Source organism: Scomber japonicus, chromosome 17 (genome assembly GCF_027409825.1).
Source record: "Scomber japonicus isolate fScoJap1 chromosome 17, fScoJap1.pri, whole genome shotgun sequence".
NCBI lineage: Eukaryota > Metazoa > Chordata > Actinopteri > Scombriformes > Scombridae > Scomber > Scomber japonicus.
The window spans coordinates 2,930,973-2,955,720 of NC_070594.1; the positions used below are offsets into that span (position 1 = coordinate 2,930,973).

Below are 24,748 nucleotides of genomic sequence, written 5' to 3' on the forward strand. Positions count from 1 at the left end.
AAAACCATGATATGAATCGAACTGTTCCACCCCTAGAAGATATGTACATCTTTATATAGAATTTATATAATACATGCAATGATATGTCTCCCAAGGGAACATAACAGCAGTGCAGGAAACTGAGTCTAAGTCCATGTGAGGTTTATCAAACTGAACTGCATGTGTGACTTGGTGTGGAGCTGTCCATGTTCTTCTGAAGTGTTGATTCCTCTTTTTGGTTTTGTCTGTTTTCCACTGCTGAGCTGCCATTCATCATTGACCTTAAAAGTCAGGATGTTGTCTGAAATTAGTAACCAGGAGCCACATGTTGGTTACAGGCAAATGTCTAAAAGGATTAATGGGAAAATATGAGTATCTTCGTGCAAATCGTTCATTCAAACCAAATTAATGAACAAACGCATATAATTACAGTAAAATGTTTTGCTGCTTTAAAGGTTAATATATTTTCTAAATTCAAAGTTACTTCTTGGTGGCTCTGTGGTTAGCACTGTTGGCTCACAGCAAAAAGATCTTGGGTTCAATACCCAGCTGGAGCCTTTATGCATCTGTGCTCTGTTTGCTAGTTCTTCCCATGCATGGGTTTCTTCCCATTGTTAAAAATATGTGTGGCAAGCGGAGGGTAGATAGGTACCATGATGTGAAGTTACATGTATGTATACACTGTCAAGGGTTTCAGGGTAATAAGGTTAGGTGGGTATTACACCCTTAAAAGCCTAACAAGTTGCCAGACAACACCACCTTGGGAGAACCTTAAGAGCGCACTCACACTAGGGCCAGTTGTTTCGTACCGTGCTGCACAAATGTCCCCCTCCCCTGTCCCGCACTCTCATTACCTCAAACCCAAGTACTCAAGCACGGTTGCCTCTGACACGTTGAGCAAAAAACATAGACAGTTTACTCTCATAAAACATGCACAGGTGTGTGTTCACGTGCTGTGTGCCGATGAAACACAACAAAGCCGATGAGTTAACACAACGCACCATGATTAAAAAGTACAAGCTTGTTCTTCTGAGTCATGCCTGTGTAGTATGCAGTACTAGATACTGCAGACGTACTGATTGAACTCTTTACTCCAGTAACTGTTAGAAAGCCCACATTGTTTTGAGTGATATTTACCTGTATATAATCTGTTTGCATTGTAGGTTTCATTTGTCCTACGTTATTGAACGCAGCTGAGTTTTACAGACATTCTTGAACGCACCACACCTGTGCAATTCTCCTTCTCCATGCGGTAGAGAGCCAACATTTTCCCTTGCCTATTTGCATCATTCATCCTTATTTTCCTGATTTCGTGCTGTGTGTGAATGTAAAAGGGTGAGTTTGATTATATTGGTGGTGTATAATGAGTATTTGTGTTTATGTTTGTTCAGGCAATACTAAGCTAATGCAGTGTTATGCTAGCCTACTGTTTATGGTAGTGAACTAATTGTTTTCTTTATTTGTGTTATTGTTGCAGACCACAGCTGTAATAAATCAGATAACTCCATACGTCCGTATCAGTGTTCTTTAATCAGGACACAGATACTTGTGTAAAAAAGAAACTCTTTACTCCAGTAACAGTCAGACTTAGTTTAATGACTCAGAAGTCGCCAAATGACTTTAACGAATTTCATTAGTTTATATAATGCAGATTTGTAAAATATTATTTTTATGAGGGTCACAGTCACAGACAATAAACTTAGCATGTGATAGTTGTGGTAGCAGCGGTGCAGCAGATGTAATGAAGTCCACGCAGCACGCTGGATGTAAACTAATATTAAGCCTATATCCTATTCATTATAATGTCCATGGACATAAATTGAGTTCTTTTACCTTAATAATGACAAAATAAAACACAAATGGTCAGATTGGGAGCCTATGTATGCATGGGATTTTTGGGAAAAATATGAATCCCTAGTGCGCATGCGTGACCAAGTGTACCGAGCTCAAGCATAATACACTTGCACTCACACCAGCCAAATAATCCGGAGGGGGCAAACTTGCTTGAGCATGGTACGATTGCCTAGTGTGAGTGAACCCTAATAAGACACACAGGTTCATTTACTCAGTAGGCAAGAGACATGGTTCCAAGTTTTAAAAGGGTACACTTTACTACGAAAAACACTTCTTTTAAAACCCCACACCATTCATACAGGAAGAGGGGAAGGGAACCTAATCAGGAGCTGAGGACTGCTGGTGGGACCGGAGCAAATGAGGGAAGAAGGATCCCAACAAAAATATAAGTCATCTACAGTAGGCACACGTACAGTAACACACCAACCCTTTAGTGAGGTAACCCAGGAGTCCAGGGGAGCACAGCACACCCAAATCACCACCACCACTGGCCTTCAGTAACTGAAAAGGGATCAAACAAATTAGTTAAGGTTAGGGTTAGGGTTAATTTATGCAAATTAACTTAAATATAAATCACCAAAATATACAAACTAAAAGTCAGGTTTAACATAACCAAGCTAAATAAAGTAATAACTACCCAAAGCAAAATAACTTAAAAATTATAACAAATAGCAAAGAAAACAGAAAATGACCTGCACCATACAAATATCCAAATTACATGAAATCAATCACAAATTAACCAAAATCAGCCAAAGAAATGGGAAGGTAGAGCAGCTGAACCAAATTGATTAATAAACAAAAAAAATATCAAATTTATACAAATTATACAAAAAATAGGGGGGTGTAGTACCACACTCCACTCAATGATATGTTTAAAATGTAGGGATTAAACCCAGTTTAAAAGTTGTGTCCACAGTTCATTATGTAGACTAAAGCACAGCCGCAAAGCAACACCAGTAAGGCCAGATGAACACACAGAATAAAGAGCACAGCGCCACACAGTGGCCCAAAGCAGCGCAGTATAAACCAGAATAGAAACAAAGCAGCGGTCTCAGTCAGCTGGTGAAACTTTCAATAAACATTAACGTAATGTTAGCATTGCTAAACTGAACTGAAAATGATTCTTTTGAAATCAGCAAAACTACCCAATGCTATTTATTTGTATCTATTTATTCATTTTTTGATATACTACTGATTTATATTTGCATTGGCTCTGGGATTCCTGGGAAACAGGGGATCTGGGTTAGGAGTGTGTGTGTGTGTGTGTGTGTGTGCGTGTGTGTGTGATCCTATTATTATTATTATTATTATTATTATTATTATTATTATTATTATTAGTATTGCTGTTAATTATTATTATTTATTTATTTATTATTTTATTGTATTTATTTCAATTCTGCTATTCCTAGAGGGTTGATAGAAGGGAAACTGGTGGTGACAAATATATAAATAATAAAAAATTGATCACAAAAAAAAACTTTTGCAGGCTACATTAAAGGCTACATACCTTTCTACAGAGTCCGACACACACAAGAGGGAGGGAGAGAGAAACCCACACAGGTACCAGCATTTACCTGTGACACACTAGCATTAGTCAGAGAAGTGATGCATCGTGGGTCAGCGTTCAGGGAGAGAAGAGGGGAGGACTGCCACTCTTACACTCAGCCTGCCTCCAGTGATTGGCTATCAGCAACACTCAATTAACACAGTGCATAGAATAAATAAACATATTCTATGCTGCTACACAGTTTATTTCTCCTGTCAATGTCCTTGAAGAAGAAACTAATATAGAACTGGAGTTGGTCCTCAGTGGCTGCTCACTGCTCCTATAGGATGGTTAAATGTAGAGACTGAATGTCTCCAACAACTTAAAAATGCTCCTTTTGATATTGAAGTGATGACTGGCTCTATCCTCAGGACAACATACAGAGATCAATATTTAATCTAGTGATTTATCATGTGGGAGGACATATTTGTTCATCACATCTTCTTCTTCAGGTCTTTTCCTCTCAGACTTCAGTGAAAGAATCCAGCAGACAGTTGAGACAGATGAGTTTCAGCCTGTTTCTGTGTCACTCTGACAAACTGAGGAACACTGCTTCATGTTGAACAGCAGTTAGGACTCATGTTGGATAGAAAATCATTCTGACTGTGTTTCTTCCTCCAGGGTGGACCATGGTGGAGAGCACAGGTTAAAACCTGGTGTGGAGAAGTGTAAGTGTGGATTGAATTTGATTCATGACAACTAAACAGCGCACAGTCAGTTTCTCTTTAAATACAAAGTTGGTCTTTGTGGTATTTATTCATTAAAACATTACTGACAAAATGTGTCATCATGAAACTTTATAGAAATGAACAACAGATCAGAAGTTAAACAGAGAATAAATCCATCAGGTGTGTCAGATGATAAACTGCTGCTGTGTTGTTTCTTCTTCTCTTCATCAGATTTCTGTGAACTCACACTGGACACAAACACAGTGAACAGAAACCTCAAATTGTCTGATAACAACAGGAAGGTGACACGTGTGGAGAAGGATCAGTCATATCCTGATCACCCAGACAGATTTGACTGTTTCTTTCAGCTGCTGTGTAGTAATGGTCTGACTGGTCGCTGTTACTGGGAGGTCGAGTGGAGAGGAAGAGTTAGTATATCAGTGGCTTACAGAGGAATCAGCAGGAAAGGATACGGTGAAGACTGTGTGTTTGGATGGAACGATCAGTCCTGGAGTCTGTTGTGCTCTGCTGAAGATGGTTACTCTGTTTGTCACAATAACAGAAGAACATACATCTCTTCCTCCTCCTCCTCCTCTGTCTCTAACAGAGTAGCAGTGTATGTGGACTGTCCTGCTGGCACTCTGTCCTTCTTCAGAGTCTCCTCTGACACACTGATCCACCTCCACACCATCAACACCACATTCACTGAACCTCTGTATGCTGGGTTTAGGGTCTGGCAGTCTGGATCCTCAATGTCTCTGTGTCCTCTGTCTGAGTGAGAGTCTCCTCATGTTGACACAGTAAACAGAAAACTCAAACTGTCTGATAACAACAGGAAGGTGACACGTGTGGAGGAGTATCAGTCATACCCTGATCATCCAAACAGATTTGACCCCATGGTTCAGCTGCTGTGTAGTAATGGTCTGACTGGTCGCTGTTACTGGGAGGTCAAGTGGAGAGGAAGAGTTATTATATCAGTGAGTTACAGAAGAATCAGCAGGAAAGAATACAGTGCTGACTGCAGGTTTGGATATAATGATCAGTCTTGGAGTCTGGATTGCTCTGATCATGATGATGATTTTGGTTACAGTTTCTGGCACAATAAGATAGAAACAAACATCTCCTCCTCCTCCTCCTCCTCCTCCTCCTCCTCCTCTGTCTCTAACAGAGTAGCAGTGTATGTGGACTGTCCTGCTGGCACTCTGTCCTTCTACAGAGTCTCCTCTGACACACTGATCCACCTCCACACCATCAACACCACATTCACTGAACCTCTGTATGCTGGGTTTAGGTTTAGGTTTTATGGTGCCTCAGTGTCTGTGTGTCCTCTGTCTCAGTGAGAGTCTCCTCCTGTGGAGATAAACAGTCACACTGCTGACTGAAAACAGCTGCTGAAATCACTGTTCACTCTGTTCACCAGTGAACAATAGAAACAGGAAGTGACAGCAGCTTCCTGTGTTTAAATGTTGATGGTGGACGAGGTTTCACTCTGGTTTCATTTGGATCACTGACTGTGTTTTAATGTCAGAATATAGTTTCTATTAGAAGTAGTGAAATGATCTCTGGACTGAATTGATGTGTAAAAACTGTGTTGACTCTGATATTCACTTGAGTAAAGTTTTCTTGGAGCAGCATCTAGCAGCTGTTAGTGGCTGTTAGTTATTCCATTTTATCAGGATCTTAAAGTGAAGTTTTTCCTGAAAATGTCCACCAGACATCCCAGTCTGTTTGACATCAGCTCAGTTTGTGTTCAATCATTAACATCAACGTATGTTTCTATGTGATGTATGTATATAATAACATGTATGGGCTGCTTTCCTTTAGGTTTTCTTGCTTCTGCAGGTGATGTAAATATTATCTTGTAAGTCCATGTTTGCTGGGCAGCTTTGGCTGTTTTACACTTTAGTAAAAATATTCATTCACTACTTATTCAGAGTTTTGTTTTTTAGATAATCATTTTTTCTCTTTGCCTTAATCGATGTGTAATGTTATACTACTTCTACTTGTGTATTTCTCTAATTGTAACATGTACGACAGAATGAATTCTATATGTGTGTAGATGCAAATAATCAAGTAAATAAATAGGTTTGAGAATTTTGTGAAACGTCAGTTGAATTGATATTCTTTGTTCAGAGAGGTCTAGCTGCCCCATATTTATGCAATAATATATGGAACAAAATGATTTTACACATCAAACATTTATTTGAAGACGGCTCACTGATACATATGAAGTCTTTAAACAGAGGTGTGATATCAGTGATAACAGCTGACATACTGTCTGAAGGGTAAAATCAACCTACCAACCACCTCCAATAATCAACTCAAACAATGAACCTTTCACCAAAAAACGTCAAACCTGCAAGATTCTGTTAAACACTGATGACAAAAACTCTCCATTCAACCCAAAACTGGGAAAAAGACGAGCTGTTACCATCGATGTCAACTATTAACACAACTGACACTAAAATACAAGTCAGTCAGTATAAAATGAATAATGAGTAAATTGTGCTCAGCTGTAAAAACAGACTGTCGGTGGCTTCAGCTCTGATCTGAACACATCACATAAAGACTCAAAGAAATACCAAAAAAACAAGGTGACCACTTGAATTGTCATTGGGCCCCATTCATCAGTTGTACCTGCCAGTGTTAGTAACCCTATTAGTATACTAACATATACAGTGCTCACTCACTTACAGTCACATATAATCATACCTCCATACTTACATACTGTTCAGGGTCTAATTTGACCCATTTTTACATTCATGAGAAGCATGAGTGAATCATATTTACATCATATTCATCATTCATTTTAAAAAAGCATGAAAACCAAAGATTACACTCTCTCTGAAAGCCTCACTAAGGATTAATCACTGATTTATGAATGGCTGATGAGGTAAACATCAATGATTTGTGGTTCCAAAACTATGTACAGAGACTAACTATGAGGGGATACTGAGAAAGGCCCAAATATGAACAGTATGAAAGGGTTAAATAACAACCTGCCCCCTCTGCTGGTGAAGACAATAACTCCACCCACACCAACTCCACATCACATCTACCACACACACTTCACTCTGATAGTTAACCCTCCTGTTGTCCTTGAGTCAAGGAAGGAAGGGAGGGAGGAAGAAGGAAGGAAGGAAAAGAGGGAGGAAGGAAAGTAGGAAGGAAGGGAGGGAGGAAGAAGGAAGGAAGGAAAGGAGTGAGGAAGGGGGGAAGGAAGAAGGAAGGTAGGAAGGAAGGAGGGAAGGAAGGGAGGGAGGAAGGAAAGTAGGAAGGAAGGAGGGAAGGAAGGGAGGGAGGAAGGAAGAAGGAAGGAGGGAGGGAGGGAGGGAGGGAAAAAAGAGAGAAGGAGGGAGGGAAGAAGGAAAGGAGGGAAGGAAATGAGGAAGGAAGGATGGAGGAAGGAAAGAAAGAGAAATAGAGAAGGAAGAAGGAAGGAAAGGAGGAAGGAAATCAGAAGGAAGGAAGAAAGGAATGAAGGAAGGAAGGAAGGAAAGGAGGGAAGGAAGGATGGAAAAAGGAAAGGAGGGAGGGAGGAAAGAAAGTATGAAGTAGAGAAGGAAGGAAAGGAAGAAGGAAGGAAAGAAGGAGGGAAGGGAGGGAGGTAGGAAGGAAGAAGGAAGGAAGGAGGGAGGAAGGGAGGAAAGAAGGAAGGAAAGGAGAGAGGGAGGGAGGAAGGAAGGAAGGAAAGAAGGGAAGGAAAGGAGGAAGGAAGGAAAGGAGGGAGGGAGGAAAGAAAGATAGAAGTAGAGAAGGAAGAAGGAAGGAAAGGAGGAAGGATGAAGGAAAGAAGGAGGAAGGAATGAAGAAGGGAAGGAAAGAAGGAAGGAAGGAAAGAAGGAACAGTCAAAACGGACGGGGACAATTTGACCTGGGAGGACGACACAAGGGTTAAAGAAGATATATATATATCTATATATATATATATATATATATATATATATATATCTATCCACATCTCTGCAAGATGAAGCTCCACTACATACGCTAGCTTTACATACAATTACCTCTGATGTGTAAACCTTCACACATCACACCCTCACTGTTTCCTGTGTGTGTTTCCTGTATACACTACTACATTATTCATCTAGGTTTATTTTGAAACCTCTTTTATTTACAGCTATTATTAATATTTATATTAAGAACCGACCCAAGCAGCAGTAACTGGCATTAATATGGTATTTTTTGTTACCATGGTGATTTGTATACTCTACTACTGTTTTTAATTCTATGTTCTTATTTGTAGGGTTTTGTTGGGTATTGTCTATTGTCATATTTTTTCATTGTACGTCTCTAACTCTGTCCTGTATTTATGCACTCAGCACTGTATTATGTCAGGGTGCAACTAATGATTATTCTTATTATTTTCTCCATTAATTGATTAGTTGTTTGGTTGATCAGAGTTTCAGCTTGTAGTGTCTTCTCAGTGTATTTTCAAGAATTACACACACTTGTCTCTGTCAGTGGTTTTTATGACTCACCACGCTTTGTTTCAAACAATCACAATCATCTCTGTTATGTTGCATCACATCCATTTATTTTCATAATGCAGCGTTCAGTATCACAAAACATAAACTTTAACTTTCTCCTTACAAAAAAAAAAAAAAAAAAAAAGAGCTCGCTGTGTCTTCCACTGCTGCTAATAAGCCACACCCACCTCATCAGTTAACTCTGTTCACCTGTTCACTCAGCTGCAGCTCATCAGTAATCAAGTCAGTATATAAACTCCTGTTGTCCACTCACTCTGGGCCAGATTGTCATTTGCTTCATCTACATGCCAGACCTTCCAGCACTGATTCACGGACTAATTCCCTGCTTGCTTTTGACCTCCTCTCCTCGTGTCTTCCCTGGTAAACGCTTTGAGTTTCGCCTGTTCCTGTCTACCTGTGGCTGTTCCTGTTCTCCGGCTTCGGTCCTGTCAGGAGAGCCCAGAAACTCCAGCTTGGTCCACCTCATGTCCGTGAGTGCTTCTGGCATTATCTTACCTGCTGTAACTCTGTCTTCAGTGACCCTGAGCCCTGCCTGTCCCCCTACACATCCTGCTTGATACCTGTTCAGTTTCCTTGTGGACTATATAATAAAGATAATTTAAAACTGCTTCCTGGTTCTGTGCTGCTTTTGGGTCCTACCGCTTCCACACCCGTTACACACAGGATCTGTCACGCTCACCTCTTTAACACAGATGTAATACTAACTAATGGACAGCAGGGGGGGGGGGGGGGGGGGGGTTTGAGTTTTTTTGGTTATATTTTAAAATATCTTTTGTGATTCACTGAAAACATATTTTAAAAAGCATCTTGTTTGTCACCGTTACCACGTACTTTAAATTAGAGCTGTGACTAAACATTATTTCATTATCGATTCATCTTGGTTATTTTCTCAATTAGTCACTTGGTTCTTTAAAGTGTCAGTAAAAGGATAAAAATGTTTCCAAGTGTCCAAAATGACGTCCAGATATTCAGTTTACTGTCAGAGATTAAAGATGATAAATGCTTTATTTTTGGATAGGGACACTGCACATTAATGGACATCGATATTTAAACATCTCTAAACGTGCTGGATTATAGCAAAACTGCTAATTTGCATTCGTAGTCCCTAATGAATTAAATATTTTTATTTTAAATTAAATAGAAAAAATACAAATAGAGACAACACAGATGTGGCACAACAACCTGAAAAATCCTGTAAATGTAACTTCCAACATTTCCCACAGTAATGATACAGACAGAAACATGAAAGAAAAGACGTCTTTGTATAAAAAGTATAACTAACAGAATGTCTGACAGCATCTCACACTAACAATAAACCCTCATATTTCTCCTATAGCTTGATAAGACAACTAATTGAAAACACATGTTGTTCATGTTTATCTTCTGGATGTTATAAACATTTCATTCATTTTTTTTAAACCACACGTGACCACAGTGTGTCTCAGTTTACTGCGGAGCTCGTCTGCCCCCTAGTGGTAGAAACACGTCAAATAACTGAATCAAGTCAGACACCGTTTGATCATTCATGTTTGAACGACTCTGCAATAAAGTGTACATTTAATAAGTTTTAACTTTTATAGTTTTGTTAACATTATCAGGAAGGATATAATTCTACTTTATGTTTATTACTGAGCTCATAGTGGGTGATGGTGGTGTGTTAAGGTGCATTATAGTCATCAGTGTTCCTAATATTTCATCCAGTCCATTATAGGTTTTTTTATTTTTTATTTAATTTCCTTTTCATTATTAATTTATTTTATTAAACCTATTAATGTATTTTATTTTATTTCCTTTTTATTATTTATTTTTATTAGACCTATTTATTTATTTAATTTATTCACTTATTTATTTTGTCATTACTATATTTCTTATTATTTATCTACTATATATTATTTATTTAAATGTTTTGATAATGTTTGTCTTTATATCATTTCGATGTGTGCCTTTTTCATGTCCCTTTATCACACCACCATCACCCACTATGACCTCATTAATAATAATAATAAAGTAGAATTATCACCTTCCTGATAATGTTAACAACAATTCAAAATGTTTAAACTTAATAAATGTTTAATTTAGAAGGTTTTTGTTGTTGCTGTATATCATGGAGATTTATACTGTTAATGTTTGACTGTTGTTCAGAGTTCAGAGCTGCTGTTCTGGGATCAGATTTCCTTAAAAAAGATCTGAGGTTAGAAATAAATACAGAGAGTTGAGACTGTGTGTGAATCAACAGACTTTACTAACCAAACTTAAAACTCTCTTCTGTTTTTGATTTTATGTATTTTATCATTTTAATAACCTTGTAACGGTATGCTATATTAAACTCAAGAGACATCCTGGTTAAATAAAGGGAAAACCCCTCCCACTGTCACTTCCATGTTTCCTCTTTTGTTCGGTTTCCTGCTTGAAGCTGCTGATTAATTTCATCTTCACTCATCAGCTTGATTCAGATGATTTTCACCATCTAAAGGTAACGTAACCAACAGTTTCATCATGTTTGTGTCAGCAGCTGTTACGTTACTTTTATGACGTTATTTTAACTTCAGTTTTTCGGCTTAAATGTGTTTTTTTTTACACATTTCTACAACGCAGTAAAACAACTCTAAAACGCGCAGCAAGAAGAGTAAACAGGCCTACACTTCCACGTCAGCATATAAAGAATAGTTAAGTGAAGTTGTACAGCAGAACGTTATTACCTCCATCACACTGTGAGACACACATAATTCACTGTTGGATTTAGTCTCTTCAAGATCAGGATGCAGAATAATAGATGATAATCATAAAGAGATCAAATCATGTCTGTTATCAAACAGTCCCTCACTCCTCTAAATACAACAGATTTGACATAAACTGCAAAAATGTTTGTATCATAGTTTTATAAAAAGTTACAGCCTTATTTTTAATAACATAGTTAACTTTTAATGTGAAAACTGTGAAAGACATTTGTTCAGTGTGTGTTCAGTTCTTTGGGGTTCTGTTTCCATCAGACAGACAACAGTGACATTAGTTTGTGGACAGATGAACATGAGTTTCCAGTGAAATCTGTCAGATTGGTTCATGTCCTCACAGAGAGTCTTGGCAGGTTCCTCCTGTGTGTTTGGAGCTGAACTGTGCTGCAAGCTTCACTGCTTTAATATCATCTTGATGCTTTTGGACTTTGACTGTGAAGTTATGAGAGTGTGACAGCGTCCTCAGATTGATGATGAAGGACTGATGAAGGAGAATCAGCTTCTCTCTGTGTTTCCTCTACAGGTGAAGGTAGAACCACTCTGTGACCACATGTGGATCTGAATTCACCTGGTGGGTATTTTCTTCTTTCTGACACACAGCTGGATGAAAATAGATGCATGTCATCAGTTTTTAAACACAAGTGAACTATAACTTGCTGCATATGAGCTCTGTAGTGGACAAAAATACAACTGTATGAAAAGGAATCTAGTTAATGCAGTTTCTTCAACATGTATCCACAGTGGAAATCTTACAGTAATGACTGTGGTGCCATCTGGTGGTAGAATAAAGAATGACAGTGTGATAGACAGCAGTGCAGACCTGTGTGATGTGCAGCTGATTGTAATGAATGAGCATGTTGTTGTGTTTGTGTGAAGGTGTTTCTCTGCTATGGATCAGAGTGAGGACAGAGAGGAGGGAGTCCCTCCCTCTAAAAGCTCTCTGTGTGGGGAACATGACAGCCAGACCAAAGCTCAGAGGTGAGATGAGGATCTCTCACTGTTCTCCACTCACATCACTCCACCATCATTATTCACACTCAAAGCTCTGTGTGTGTTGTGTTGAAGGACAAAGAAGCAGCACAGACCAGACTCTGATGGACCTGAACCTGAACCCAGCTGTGTGTCCATGAAGAGTGACTGGTCTATAATCGAACCTATTTACTTCAAACATGGACATCAGTCTGCTGATCAGAGGTCAGACTGTAAAAAGAGGATGTTTGATTGATTGACCAAAACAGTTTTTACACACAATGTCCTCATAAACACAATCGCACACACTCCTCCTACAAACACTTTTCTAAATAAACACAAACTTTATGTGTGTAACAGTGTTTAAACAGAGGTACAAAGTCTTTACAGAGACAAATGATCAGAGGTCAGACAGAACAGCCGAGTGTTTTACCTGGATCCACTGTGATAGAACACAACACCTTTAACACTGAGTGTCATTATTTATTCTGAGACTTCATCTTTTCTTCACAGAGTTCATCAGCAGAGCTCAGAGGTTCTCAGTGGTCAGTCTGTCCAGCAGCATCAAACACAGCTGGACTCCATATTTATGGTGTGTAAATGTAAAGCACAGCTACTACTGCTAACTACAACAGCCACAGACTAAATACTAAACTACCATTCTGGTTCTAACAGTCTCCATGCTGCACTCTGTAGACCAGCAGCTTTTCAGTCTGTCACTGATCATCTGATGTTGACTTCTACCAGTTACATTTACATTTGATTGTGTTCCAGCTGCTGGAGGAGAACATCAGCAGGTTTGTGAAGAACGAGCTGAAGAAGATGCAGAAGGCTCTGAGTCCAGATCACCCAGAATGTTTAGAGAGTCAGAGTGAGGATGAGGAGGTGTTGGATGGTGAGGAGGAAGAGCAGAGGAGGAGCAGCAGAGAGGCATTTCTGAAGATCACACTGCACTTCCTGAGGAGAATGAAGCAGGAGGAGCTGGCTGAGCGTCTGCAGAGCAGTAAGAGGATTTTAACAGATTTAACATGATGGAGAGGAAATGGAGGCAACATGGGAGAGGTTTATATTTCAAACTCTGCTGTTAATATGATGCACACATCTGCATCAGATCTATGAATTCTTCTGAGCTGAAAACAGTCAGAAACTGTTTGTCATCAACTGATGAGCTGAATAGATTTCATAGTGGAGGAAAATATAAACATCTGCAGTTTAATGTTTACGTTCTACTAATTTACTGTAGAATCATCTGATTTTCATTTGTTGTTTGTTCATTCAGGAACTCGTGTAGCAAAGTTTCGACGTAAACTGAAGTCTAACCTGCAGAAGAAGTTCCAGTGTGTGTTTGAGGGGATCGCTAAAGCAGGAAACCGAACCCTTCTGAATCAGATCTACACACCACTCTACATCACAGAGGGAGGGACTGCAGAGGTCAATGATGAACATGAGATCAGACAGATTGAAACAGCATCCAGGAAACCAAACAGACCAGAAACAACAATCAGACAAGAAGACATCTTTAAAGCCTCACCTGGAAGAGATGAACCAATCAGAACAGTGATGACAAAGGGAGTGGCTGGCATTGGGAAAACAGTCTTAACACAGAAGTTCACTCTGGACTGGGCTGAAGACAAAGCCAACCAGGACATACACTTCACATTTCCATTCACTTTCAGAGAGCTGAATGTACTGAAAAAGAAAAAGTACAGCTTGGTGGAACTTGTTCATCACTTCTTTACTGAAACCAAAGAAGCAGGAATCTGCAGGTTTGAAGAGTTCCAGGTTGTGTTCATCTTTGACGGTCTGGATGAGTGTCGACTTCCTCTGGACTTCCACAACACCGAGATCCTGGCTGATGTTACAAAGTCCACCTCAGTGGATGTGCTGCTGACAAACCTCATCAGGGGGAAACTGCTTCCCTCTGCTCGCCTCTGGATAACCACACGACCTGCAGCAGCCAATCAGATCCCTCCTGAGTGTGTTGGCATGGTGACAGAGGTCAGAGGGTTCACTGACCCACAGAAGGAGGAGTACTTCAGGAAGAGATTCAGAGATGAAAAGCAGGCCAGCACCATCATCTCCCACATCAAGACATCACGAAGCCTCCACATCATGTGCCACATCCCAGTCTTCTGCTGGATCACTGCTACAGTTCTGGAGCATGTGTTGAAAAGAAGAAGGAGAAGAGTGCTGCCCAAGACCCTGACTGAGATGTACATCCACTTCCTGGTGGTTCAGTCCAAAGTGAAGAACGTCAAGTATGACGGAGGAGCTGAGACAGATCCACACTGGAGTCCAGAGAGCACGAAGATGATTAAGTCTCTGGGAAAACTGGCTTTTGAGCAGCTGCAGAAAGGCAACCTGATCTTCTATGAATCAGACCTGACAGAGTGTGGCATCGATGTCAGAGCAGCCTCAGTGTACTCAGGAGTGTTCACACAGGTCTTTAAAGAGGAGGTAGGGCTGTACCAGGACAAGGTGTTCTGCTTCGTCCATCTGAGTGTTCAGGAGTTTCTGGCTGCTCTTCATGTCCATCTGACATTCATCAAGTCTGGAGTCAATCTGCTGGCAAAAGAAAGAACAACATCCTGGCGGTCCAAAGTCTTTAAAGAAAAAGCTGAACCAACCTGTTTCTACCAGAGTGCTGTGGACGAGGCCTTAAAGAGTCCAAATGGACACCTGGACTTGTTCCTCTGCTTCCTCCTGGGTCTTTCACTGCAGACCAATCAGACTCTCCTACAAGGTCTGCTGGCACAGACAGGAAGTAACTCACAGTCCAATCAGGAAACAGTCGAGTACATCAAGAAGAAGATCAGTGAGAATGTGTCTGCAGAGAGAACCATCAATCTGTTCCACTGTCTGAATGAACTGAATGATCGTTCTCTAGTGGAGGAGATCCAACAGTCCCTGAGATCAGGAAGTCTCTCCACAGATAAGCTGTCTCCTGCTCAGTGGTCAGCTCTGGTCTTCATCTTACTGTCATCAGAAGAAGATCTGGATGTGTTTGACCTGAAGAAATACTCTGCTTCAGAGGAGGCTCTTCTGAGGCTGCTGCCAGTGGTCAAAGCTTCACATAAAGCTCTGTAAGTGGATGAAACACTGGATATATGAACTATTTTATATGATAAATAAAACATTTTGTTTTCTTTACTAATCGTTCTTCAGGCTGAGTGGCTGTAACCTCTCCGAGAGAAGCTGTGCAGCTCTGTCCTCAGTTCTCAGTTCCCAGTCCTCTAGTCTGAGAGATCTGGACCTGAGTAACAACAACCTGCAGGATTCAGGAGTGAAGCAGCTTTCTGCTGGACTGGAGAGTCCACACTGTGGACTTGAAACTCTCAGGTCAGGATACATAATCTATAATTCACTTGTCTTGAATAACAACAACAAAGCTGACTCTGACATTAAATACAGTTAACAGTTGCTGTTTTACATTCAGACAAATGTAAAATATTCTGCACATCTGTAGGATTCTTGGATATGATTAAAACACTGTTATAAACATTTGTGTGTTTGCAGTCTGTCAGGATGTCTGATCACAGAGGAAGGCTGTTCTTCTCTGGTCTCAGCTCTGAGCTCTAACCCCTCCCATCTGAGAGAGCTGGACCTGAGCTACAATCATCCAGGAGACTCAGGAGAGAAGCTTTTGTCTGCTAGACTGGAGGATCCACACTGGAGACTGGACACTCTCAGGTATGGACAGACAGGTGGATAATCTCAGGTATGGATGTAGGAGTTTTTGAAGATCATGTGATGTGAGTGAAACCTCTTGAAAAGGTAGTATGTCGACCTAAAGTTATTCTTTAGTTAAACTTTCATGATCTCCTGATGTCCCTGAACTCATCAGAGTCCATCTGTTATTTTATTATTGATGTATTTACTGTTTATTATGAAGAAGTTCACTTGTATCATGAATTTTATTCAGAACTTTCTTTGTTTCTTCTTATTGTGTCTTTCATCTATTATTACTGCTAGAACAATGCGCCCGTTGGGCCTTGCATGTTTACTTGCCAACGACACACGCTCATAGATTAAAGCAATGAGGAGAATGTATATTTGTATATGAAGGTCACAATAAGTATGTGTTCCAAATACACTTGTGCCCTGGCAACCCCCCCCCCTAAAGAGATAAAGTGAAGGATAGAAATTTATGTGACTACATATAAGGTAAAGATTAAAAAAAACTAAAAGGAAAGGAAAGGTTTAGGGATTGTTGACAGAAGATATTAGGGATGGAACACGGTTCGGGTTTGTTCGGTTCATGACACACACAACGTGCCAGTAACCCAGTGAAATTTTTTTTCCCCATTTGGCACGACGTGTAGGCGTTATATTATTATACGTGGGACCTATGAAGGATGGAGGCTTTTGCTCTGTTTCCAACAGTACGAACACTGGCAGCTACTAACCTGAGAGAGCCTGACCATCTCTAGATGCAGGTTGATTAAAGCAAAGCAGCCAAACTACACAAAAACACAAATGGTAGGATACACAAACATGTGTGGACCCAAAATATCTCTACAAGTAAATATCTATAGCCTTTTATTATCACACAGCGGTTGATTGGTTACGAATAAATCCACGTGCCACAGGCGGGTTTGAGCAGCATCAATTAAACAGTTTCCTTCAGTGTTTTTCTGTAAATAAATCAATGTACATATTTTTAAAAATAACTGACGCAGAAAAACAGAGTAGCACGAGACATTTCTAGTAACTTCATCAAACTAATGAATGTATTATGCAGCATGCACGATGGTCTTCATGTGACAGCTCTTTATATTGTTATGATCTTTTCCTCCTTCAGTTATGGTCAGGTGGGAATCCCAGACCTAGTCAGTGTGTGTAAAATAGTTAATTCATCTGAGGCACTAATTTAAAAGTTTCCTTAATAAATGACTGTTGGTTAGTGTTAAACTAGTAAGGATTTTTAAAATTAAAATCTGTATTGCTCTCTTGCCTTGATGACGTCATCCAGTCCAAAAATATGAGAAATGAAGTGTTACCCCCCCCCCCACCTAGAAAAGAACAACATAAACCGAACCGAAAACCATGATATGAACCGAACTGTTCCACCCCTAGAAGACATGTACATCTTTACATAGAATTTATATAATACATGCAATGATATGTCTCCCAAGGGAACATAACAGCAGTGCAGGAAACTGAGTCTAAATCCATGTGAGGTTTATCAAACTAAACAGTATGTGTGACTTGGTGTGGAGCTGTTTGTGCTCTTCTGAAGTGTTGGTTCCTCTTTCTGGTTTTGTCTGTTTTCCACTGCTGAGCTGCCATTCGTTGTTGACCTTAAAAATCAGGATGTTGTCTGAAATTAGTTATACATAACCAGGAGCCACATGTTGGTTACGGGCAAATGTCTTAAAGGGTTAATGGGAAAGTATGAGTACCTGTAGCTGCAGGTGTCTGCAATGATCTCTTCAGTCTCATTTGCAGCTGAAAAGTAAATATTTCAAATGTGGCTTTTATGTTGTTGACTAAATGATAAACCATGAGTGTAGTAGAGTCAGTTAGTAGTTTGAAATGAGATCCACACAACCAACGTACTGTATAGAAGATGAATCCTCGTTCTATTTAATCTGAGAACTGTATTCAATCTGAGTTATTATTCAGACCTATTGTGAGTGTGTGAGAGAGAGTGAACCCTCCTACCACCACCACACAAACATAATATTCACATTTGTATTCATAGTGTTGATATTAAAGTTAAATCCATGAAACATTAACATTATAACTTGATTAGTGTAGGCTTCTAACTAACTTCTGAGTCTTACAGTAACCTATAAACTTGTGGAGTCAATTATACCGATACGATGAACATGTAACTGCAACAAAGTTCATAGAATTATGTGTAAACGATGTATGTGGAGTTTTTTAGGCTTTTATTTTTGTTTTCACTCGGAGCGGCGATTAACTTCCGCCTGACACTTCAGCAAGCATTGGATATATGGCGGGGCTCTTGTCGGCCATCTTTACTACAGCAAGGTACTCACGTATCCTCAAAAAAAACATAATTTCTGGTATTCTATGTCACTTCCATCATGCCAGAGGCTTTTGTCATGTCAGGGGCTTCTGCTCCGGGGCTGCAACTGGATGCTACTCGATCGTTCTCTTGGCGCTCAGCTTTAATGTAAATATTTCAGATGCGGTTTTTATGCAGTTGACTAAATTATAAACCATGAGAGTAGTTGAGTCAGTGAATTGTTTAAAATTAGATCCACATAAGAACGGCTATGCATGAATAAGATTATGTATGTAAATTATCATCGTTAATGTTACTGTGTGATTAATCAGATGGGCTAATCAGAAAGTATGAGTACCTGTTACCTGAGGTGGCTATGATCCATGACTGTAGTCAGATAGTTGTTTGAAATTAGATCCACATAACCAATGGCATGTTAGGCTATGTGTGAATGAGATGGTGTATGTAAATGAGAATTATTAATGTTGTTGCTTTGGGATGAATTAGTTAGATAGATATTTTATTAGCTTGGTAATGCTAGCAAGAAGGTAAGAACGTGAAGAAGCAATATATTTATGTTAGGGCTGGGCAATATATCGATATCATATCGATATCGTGATATGAGACCAGATATCGTCGTAGATTTAGGATATCGTAATATCGTGATATGTTATCAGTGTCTTTTCCTGCTTTTAAATGTTGCATTACTGTAAAAATATGTAATTTTCTGAACTTACCAGACTGTTCTAGCTGTCCTGTTATTAACCTTTTTATCCACTTTGTCATTATATCCACATTACTGATGATTATTTATCAAACATTTCATTGAGTAAATATTTTGTGAAAGCATCAACAGTCATCTCTGCATTATCGTTGCAATATCGATATCGAGGTATTTGGTCAAATATATCGTGATACTTGATTTTGTCCATATCGCCCAGCCCCAATTTATGTTCATTTGTACATTAATTGAAATATATGCATATATAGGCATGAAAGGGTTAATCAGAAGGTATGAGTACCTGTAGCCTCAGGTGGTTTTGATGAACTCTGCTGTCTCATTTTGTGTCAATTGAAAAGACAAAGCAGTATAAAGTAGGGATGTCACGATTACCCGTTTTCACGATTAATTGCGGTATTAAACTTTACAATTAGTTAATCGTAGCGTGTGCCAAATACCGTCAAATTCCGGAAAATATTATGCTGGAACTATATTGGTACATCAGCGCAACTCGCCCGGAACGAAAACAAAGTGAGACAACAACCGCGTGTCACCGCTTGTGTTGCTTTGTCTTCGGTCCGTGCGAGTTGCAGACGGAGGCGTCCCAGTCCCACAGGACGTAAAGCAGGGAAGAGGAAGAGCTATTCCCTCCGAATAAATGCTTGAAGCCAGATTGATTGTTTTGGCTACAGTGCAACGGGACAAGTTAAGCCGCGTTCACGTAACGTTACGTAGAGCTGAACATGTCTCATAGGGGAGCGTACCTATGTTCCCCGGGTCCTATGTTCCCCGATGGCGGCCAACTCGGTTACTAGCTCGGCGGCTAACTCGGCTAACTGTAGACGGGATCATCCCTATGTTCCCCGGTCACATACAAAGCGGGGAACATAGGGATGATCCCGTCTCATAGTAGTGCAGTAGTAGTTTCGCTGTTTGTATGCAAACATGATTGACACAGTGTGAGGTCGATTCCTTTTAAGTCATCAAACAGTTTCAGTGTCACTGTGCAATGGCCTGTATAAGAAGGGTTGAGGAGTAACGGATTACATGTAACGGCGTTACGTATTTAAAATACAAAATACGAGTACTGTATTCCATTATAGTTAGTTTAAATTGGTGTATTCAGAATACGGAATACAAACAATCCCTTTTATAGCCCCCTATAAATTAATTCAAGAACTATGAGGAGTTTTCATGTGATTTTACTTATTCATGGTAGTGTGAAATTAATTAATGCAAAAATAATCGTGATAATCGTAATATCGTGATTATTTCTCTCACAATAATCGCACCAAGAAAATCTGTAATCGTGACATCCCTAGTATAAAGACAAATCAGCAGTCTCAGTCAGCTGATTGTGACATCACCTGTCAGCGTTGAACTCAGTCAGCTGGTGAAACTTTCAATAAACATTAAAGGTGGAATATGTAGAATCTTTATTAAAAGCTTTTTTTTTTTTTAAATACACATGGGGCGTTTTGAGGGGTACAGAATGTAAGTATTGCTTTTCCATAAAAAAAGAAATTTAGTCTCATTAATATTTAAAACATTTTTTGACAGGTTTGACAATGACTTTCTGTCACATTCTGTTTACATTGTACCAGCCAATAGCGGCCGGAATTGCGGGTTGCCAGGGTTGTCTGTTGTTCCGGCACAGCTACTGTAGGCTGGCACTGGGTGGAGTAAAGGAAGCTATCACCGGATTTAGCTCCGGAAAATACGCAGGCTAATATCTCGGCAGGGGATTGGTCGATTTGGATGATTGACACCTCGTTTTAGCCGTTAGAGCCAATAGATTTTAGGGGCAGTATCAAAATTTGTACCAGACACATGATTGGTTAACTATAAGGAAGCAAATGGATCGTAAACGAAACGAACTTCATTGCATTCGTCCAATAGAAAGCCCCTCCCCCCCAAAATGAAGTTAGGTTAAAGTTTTATTGGTTGTAAACAAACACCGCCATGTTGGATGTACTAAAACCAGTGTTTTTTGCTCTCAAGTACAACTGTTCATCACAAAACTTCGAAGGTAAGACATAATATCTGTTAGTCGCTGTAAATAAGTGGTTGTTTACCTTTGTATTCTTTGGCTGCTGGTTCACTGAGTTTTTAGCGCAATAATAGCGGTACTGTTGAACTCGCCAGGGTCTTAGCTTTCATATGAGATGCTATTTGTTTGTATACCATGAAGTATCAAAACGGTAGCAATGGAAATGTGGAGAGTGGGTTGACTTTCTGACGCTATCCGGATTTTGATATTTGATCATTAATATGCTTGGTGTTTGAGTTGTTTGGTGTTACGTGTGACTTATAGGCCTATGTGCTTGTAGCTTGACTTTCTCCTATTTAGTTTGATGTGCAGTATGACTGTATTGCTACATAATTAGGGCAGCGTTTTATGCCTTATGCTGCGGAGAGTCTCAGGGTCCCCCAATTGGAGTTTGACAGGTTTAACTGCTACTCCCACTGCCGTTACAATGTAAGCGTTACAACTAACGTTGGCAACGTTAGTTCCGCTATATGACCATATTTATATTTTACCAGTATATCAGTTTACCCATCTCTATATTCATTATCACCACAACACTGCCTGACAGCTATCTTTGTGCAAACCTCAGTCTCTCCATCTCTCCATCTGCCTTCAGCCTCACTGTCACTGCTGTGGAAGCTGCTGGTCTGCTCACACTGATCAGGCTACAGAAACAAGCAATCATTTTGAGTTGGGAGCTAGTTAGCTAATCGATTACACACCACTCAAAGAAAGACTTCCAGTTGAAGACTGGCTAACGTTAAATACTGTTGTAAAATTAATTGGTCGAAATTAGTCGTTATCCTGTATGATTCATCATTTGACATGACGCTGGCTAATCGATTGACACACTCGGCAACGAACTGGGTTAGGAGTGTGTGTGTATGTGTGCTTTTGTTGTTGTTGTTGTTGTTATTATTATTATTATTATTATTATTATTATTATGAATAATAATAATCATCATCATCATATTAATTATTTATTTATAATTTAATTATTTTTGACACACACAAGAGGGAGGGAGCATTTACCTGTGACACACTAGCATTAGTCAGAGAAGTGATGCATCGTGGGTCAGCGTTCAGGGAGAGAAGAGGGGAGGACTGCCACTCTTACACTCAACTCGCCTCCAGTGATTGGCTATCAGCAACACTCAATTAACACAGTGCATAGAATAAATAAACATATTTCTATGCTGCTACACATGTATGTTAGTTTATTTCTCCTGTCAATGTCCTTGAAGAAGGAACTAATATAGAACTGGAGTTGGTCGTCAGTGGCTGCTCACTGCTCCTATAGGATGGTTAAATGTAGAGACTGAATGTCTCCAACAACTTAAAAATGTTCCTTTTGATATTGAAGTGATGACTGGCTCTATCCTCAGGACAACATGCAGAGATCAATATTTAATCTAGTGATTTATCATGTGGGAGGACATATTTGTTCATCACATCTTCTTCTTCAGGTCTTTTCCTCTCAGACTTCAGTGAAAGAATCCAGCAGACAGTTGAGACAGATGAGTTTCAGCCTGTTTCTGTGTCACTGACAAACTGAGGAACACTGCTTCATGTTGAACAGCAGTTAGGACTCATGTTGGATAGAAAATCATTCTGACTGTGTTTCTTCCTCCAGGGTGGACCATGGTGGAGAGCACAGGTTAAAACCTGGTGTGGAGAAGTGTAAGTGTGGATTGAATTTGATTCATGACAACTAAACAGCACACAGTCAGTTTCTCTTTAAATACAAAGTTGGTCTTTGTGGTATTTATTCATTAAAACATTACTGACAAAATGTGTCATCATGAAACTTTATAGAAATCAGGGCCGCTGCTAAGCTTTTGGGGGCCCTAGAGCATAAATGGTCAGGGAGGCCCCCGCCCCCCCGTACTTGAGGCCCTGCGTACTCTGCGTATGGGGAACGGCGGGCCTGATAGAAATGAACAACAGATCAGAAGTTAAACAGAGAATAAATCCATCAGGTGTGTCAGATGATAAACTGCTGCTGTGTTGTTTCTTCTTCTCTTCATCAGATTTCTGTGAACTCACACTGGACACAAACACAGTAAACTATTACCTCAAACTGTCTGATAACAACAGGAAGGTGACACGTGTGAAGGAGAAGCAGTCATATCCTGATCATCCAGACAGATTTGACTGCTGGCCTCAGCTGCTGTGTAGTAATGGTCTGACTGGTCGCTGTTACTGGGAGGTCGAGTGGAGAGGAGACGTTGAAATATCAGTGAGTTACAGAAGAATCAGCAGGAAAGGATACACTGATGACTGCATATTAGGATTTAATCTTCAGTCATGCAGTCTGATCTGTTCTGATGGTAGTTACTCTGTCTATCACAATAAGAGAGAAACATCCTCCTCCTCCCCCTCCTCCTCTGTCTCTGACAGAGTAGCAGTGTATGTGGACTGTCCTGCTGGCACTCTGTCCTTCTACAGAGTCTCCTCTGACACACTGATCCACCTCCACACCTTCTACACCACATTCACTGAACCTCTGTATCCTGGGTTTAGGTTTGGGTCATCTGGTGCTTCATTGTCTCTGTGTCCTCTGTCTGAGTGAGAGTCTCCTCCTGTGGAGACAAACAGTCACACTGCTGACTGAAGACAGCTGCTGAAAAATTGATGGTGGACGAGGTTTCACTCTGGTTTCATTTGGATCACTGACTGTGCTTTAATGTCAGAATATAGTTTCTATTAGAAGTAGTGAAATGATCTCCTCTGGACTGCATTGATGTGTAAAAACTGTGACTCTGATATTCACTTGAGTAAAGTTTTCTTGGAGCAGCATCTAGCAGCTGTTAGTGGCTGTTAGTTATTCCATTTTATCAGGATCTTAAAGTGAAGTTTTTCCTGAAAATGTCCACCAGACATCCCAGTCTGTTTGACATCAGCTCAGTTTGTGTTCAATCATTAACATCAACGTATGTTTCTATGTGATGTATGTATATAATAACATGTATGGGCTGCTTTCCTTTAGGTTTTCTTGCTTCAGCAGGTGATGTAAATATTATCTTGTAAGTCCATGTTTGCTGGGCAGCTTCGGCTGTTTTACACTTTAGTCAAAATATTCATTCACTACTTATTCAGAGTACATCACTTGTTATTTTTAACATGTCATTGTTTTTTCTCTTTGCTGTAACTTCTACATATTTTATACTATTTGTGTATTTTCTTTCTTTTTAATACAACATGACAGAATGAATACATAATCATTTTTACTCCTTGCCTTAATCGATGTGTAATGTTATACTACTTCTACTTGTGTATTTCTCTAATTGTAACATGTACAACAGAATGAATTCTATATGTGTGTAGATGCAAATAATCAAGTAAATAAATAGGTTTGAGAATTTTGTGAAACGTCAGTTGAATTGATATTCTTTGTTCAGAGAGGTCTAGCTGCCCCATATTTATGCAATAATATATGGAACAAAATGATTTTACACATCAAACATTTATTTGAAGATGGCTCACTGATACATATGAAGTCTTTAAACAGAGGTGTGATATCAGTGATAACAGCTTCCTGTAATACTCACAGCTGACATACTGTCTGAAGGGTAAAATCAACCTACCAACCACCTCCAATAATCAACTCAAACAATGAACCTTTCACCAAAAAACGTCAAAAACCTGCAAGATTCTGTTAAACACTGATGATAAAAACTCTCCATTCAACCCAAAACTGGGAAAAAGACGAGCTGTTACCATCGATGTCAACTATTAACACAACTGACACTAAAATACAACTCAGTCAGTCTAAAATAAATA

The 24,748-nt window shown here is 39.6% G+C and overlaps 2 protein-coding genes across 2 annotated transcripts in view; both read left to right on the forward strand.

Annotated features, from left to right (window-relative positions):
• LOC128377463 (NLR family CARD domain-containing protein 3-like) overlaps positions 1 to 23,537 on the forward strand; it is a 29,979-nt gene extending 6,442 nt beyond the window's left edge. Inside the window, exons 7-10 of the mRNA XM_053337414.1 lie at positions 15,407 to 15,580; positions 15,758 to 15,931; positions 22,599 to 22,645; positions 22,996 to 23,537. Of these exons, the coding sequence (XP_053193389.1) occupies positions 15,407 to 15,580; positions 15,758 to 15,931; positions 22,599 to 22,645; positions 22,996 to 23,537 (937 nt within the window). The remainder of the gene's footprint in view (positions 1 to 15,406; positions 15,581 to 15,757; positions 15,932 to 22,598; positions 22,646 to 22,995) is intronic.
• LOC128377195 (gap junction Cx32.2 protein-like) overlaps positions 1 to 24,748 on the forward strand; it is a 98,759-nt gene that overhangs the window by 14,763 nt on the left and 59,248 nt on the right. The gene's annotated exons all lie outside the window — the stretch shown is intronic.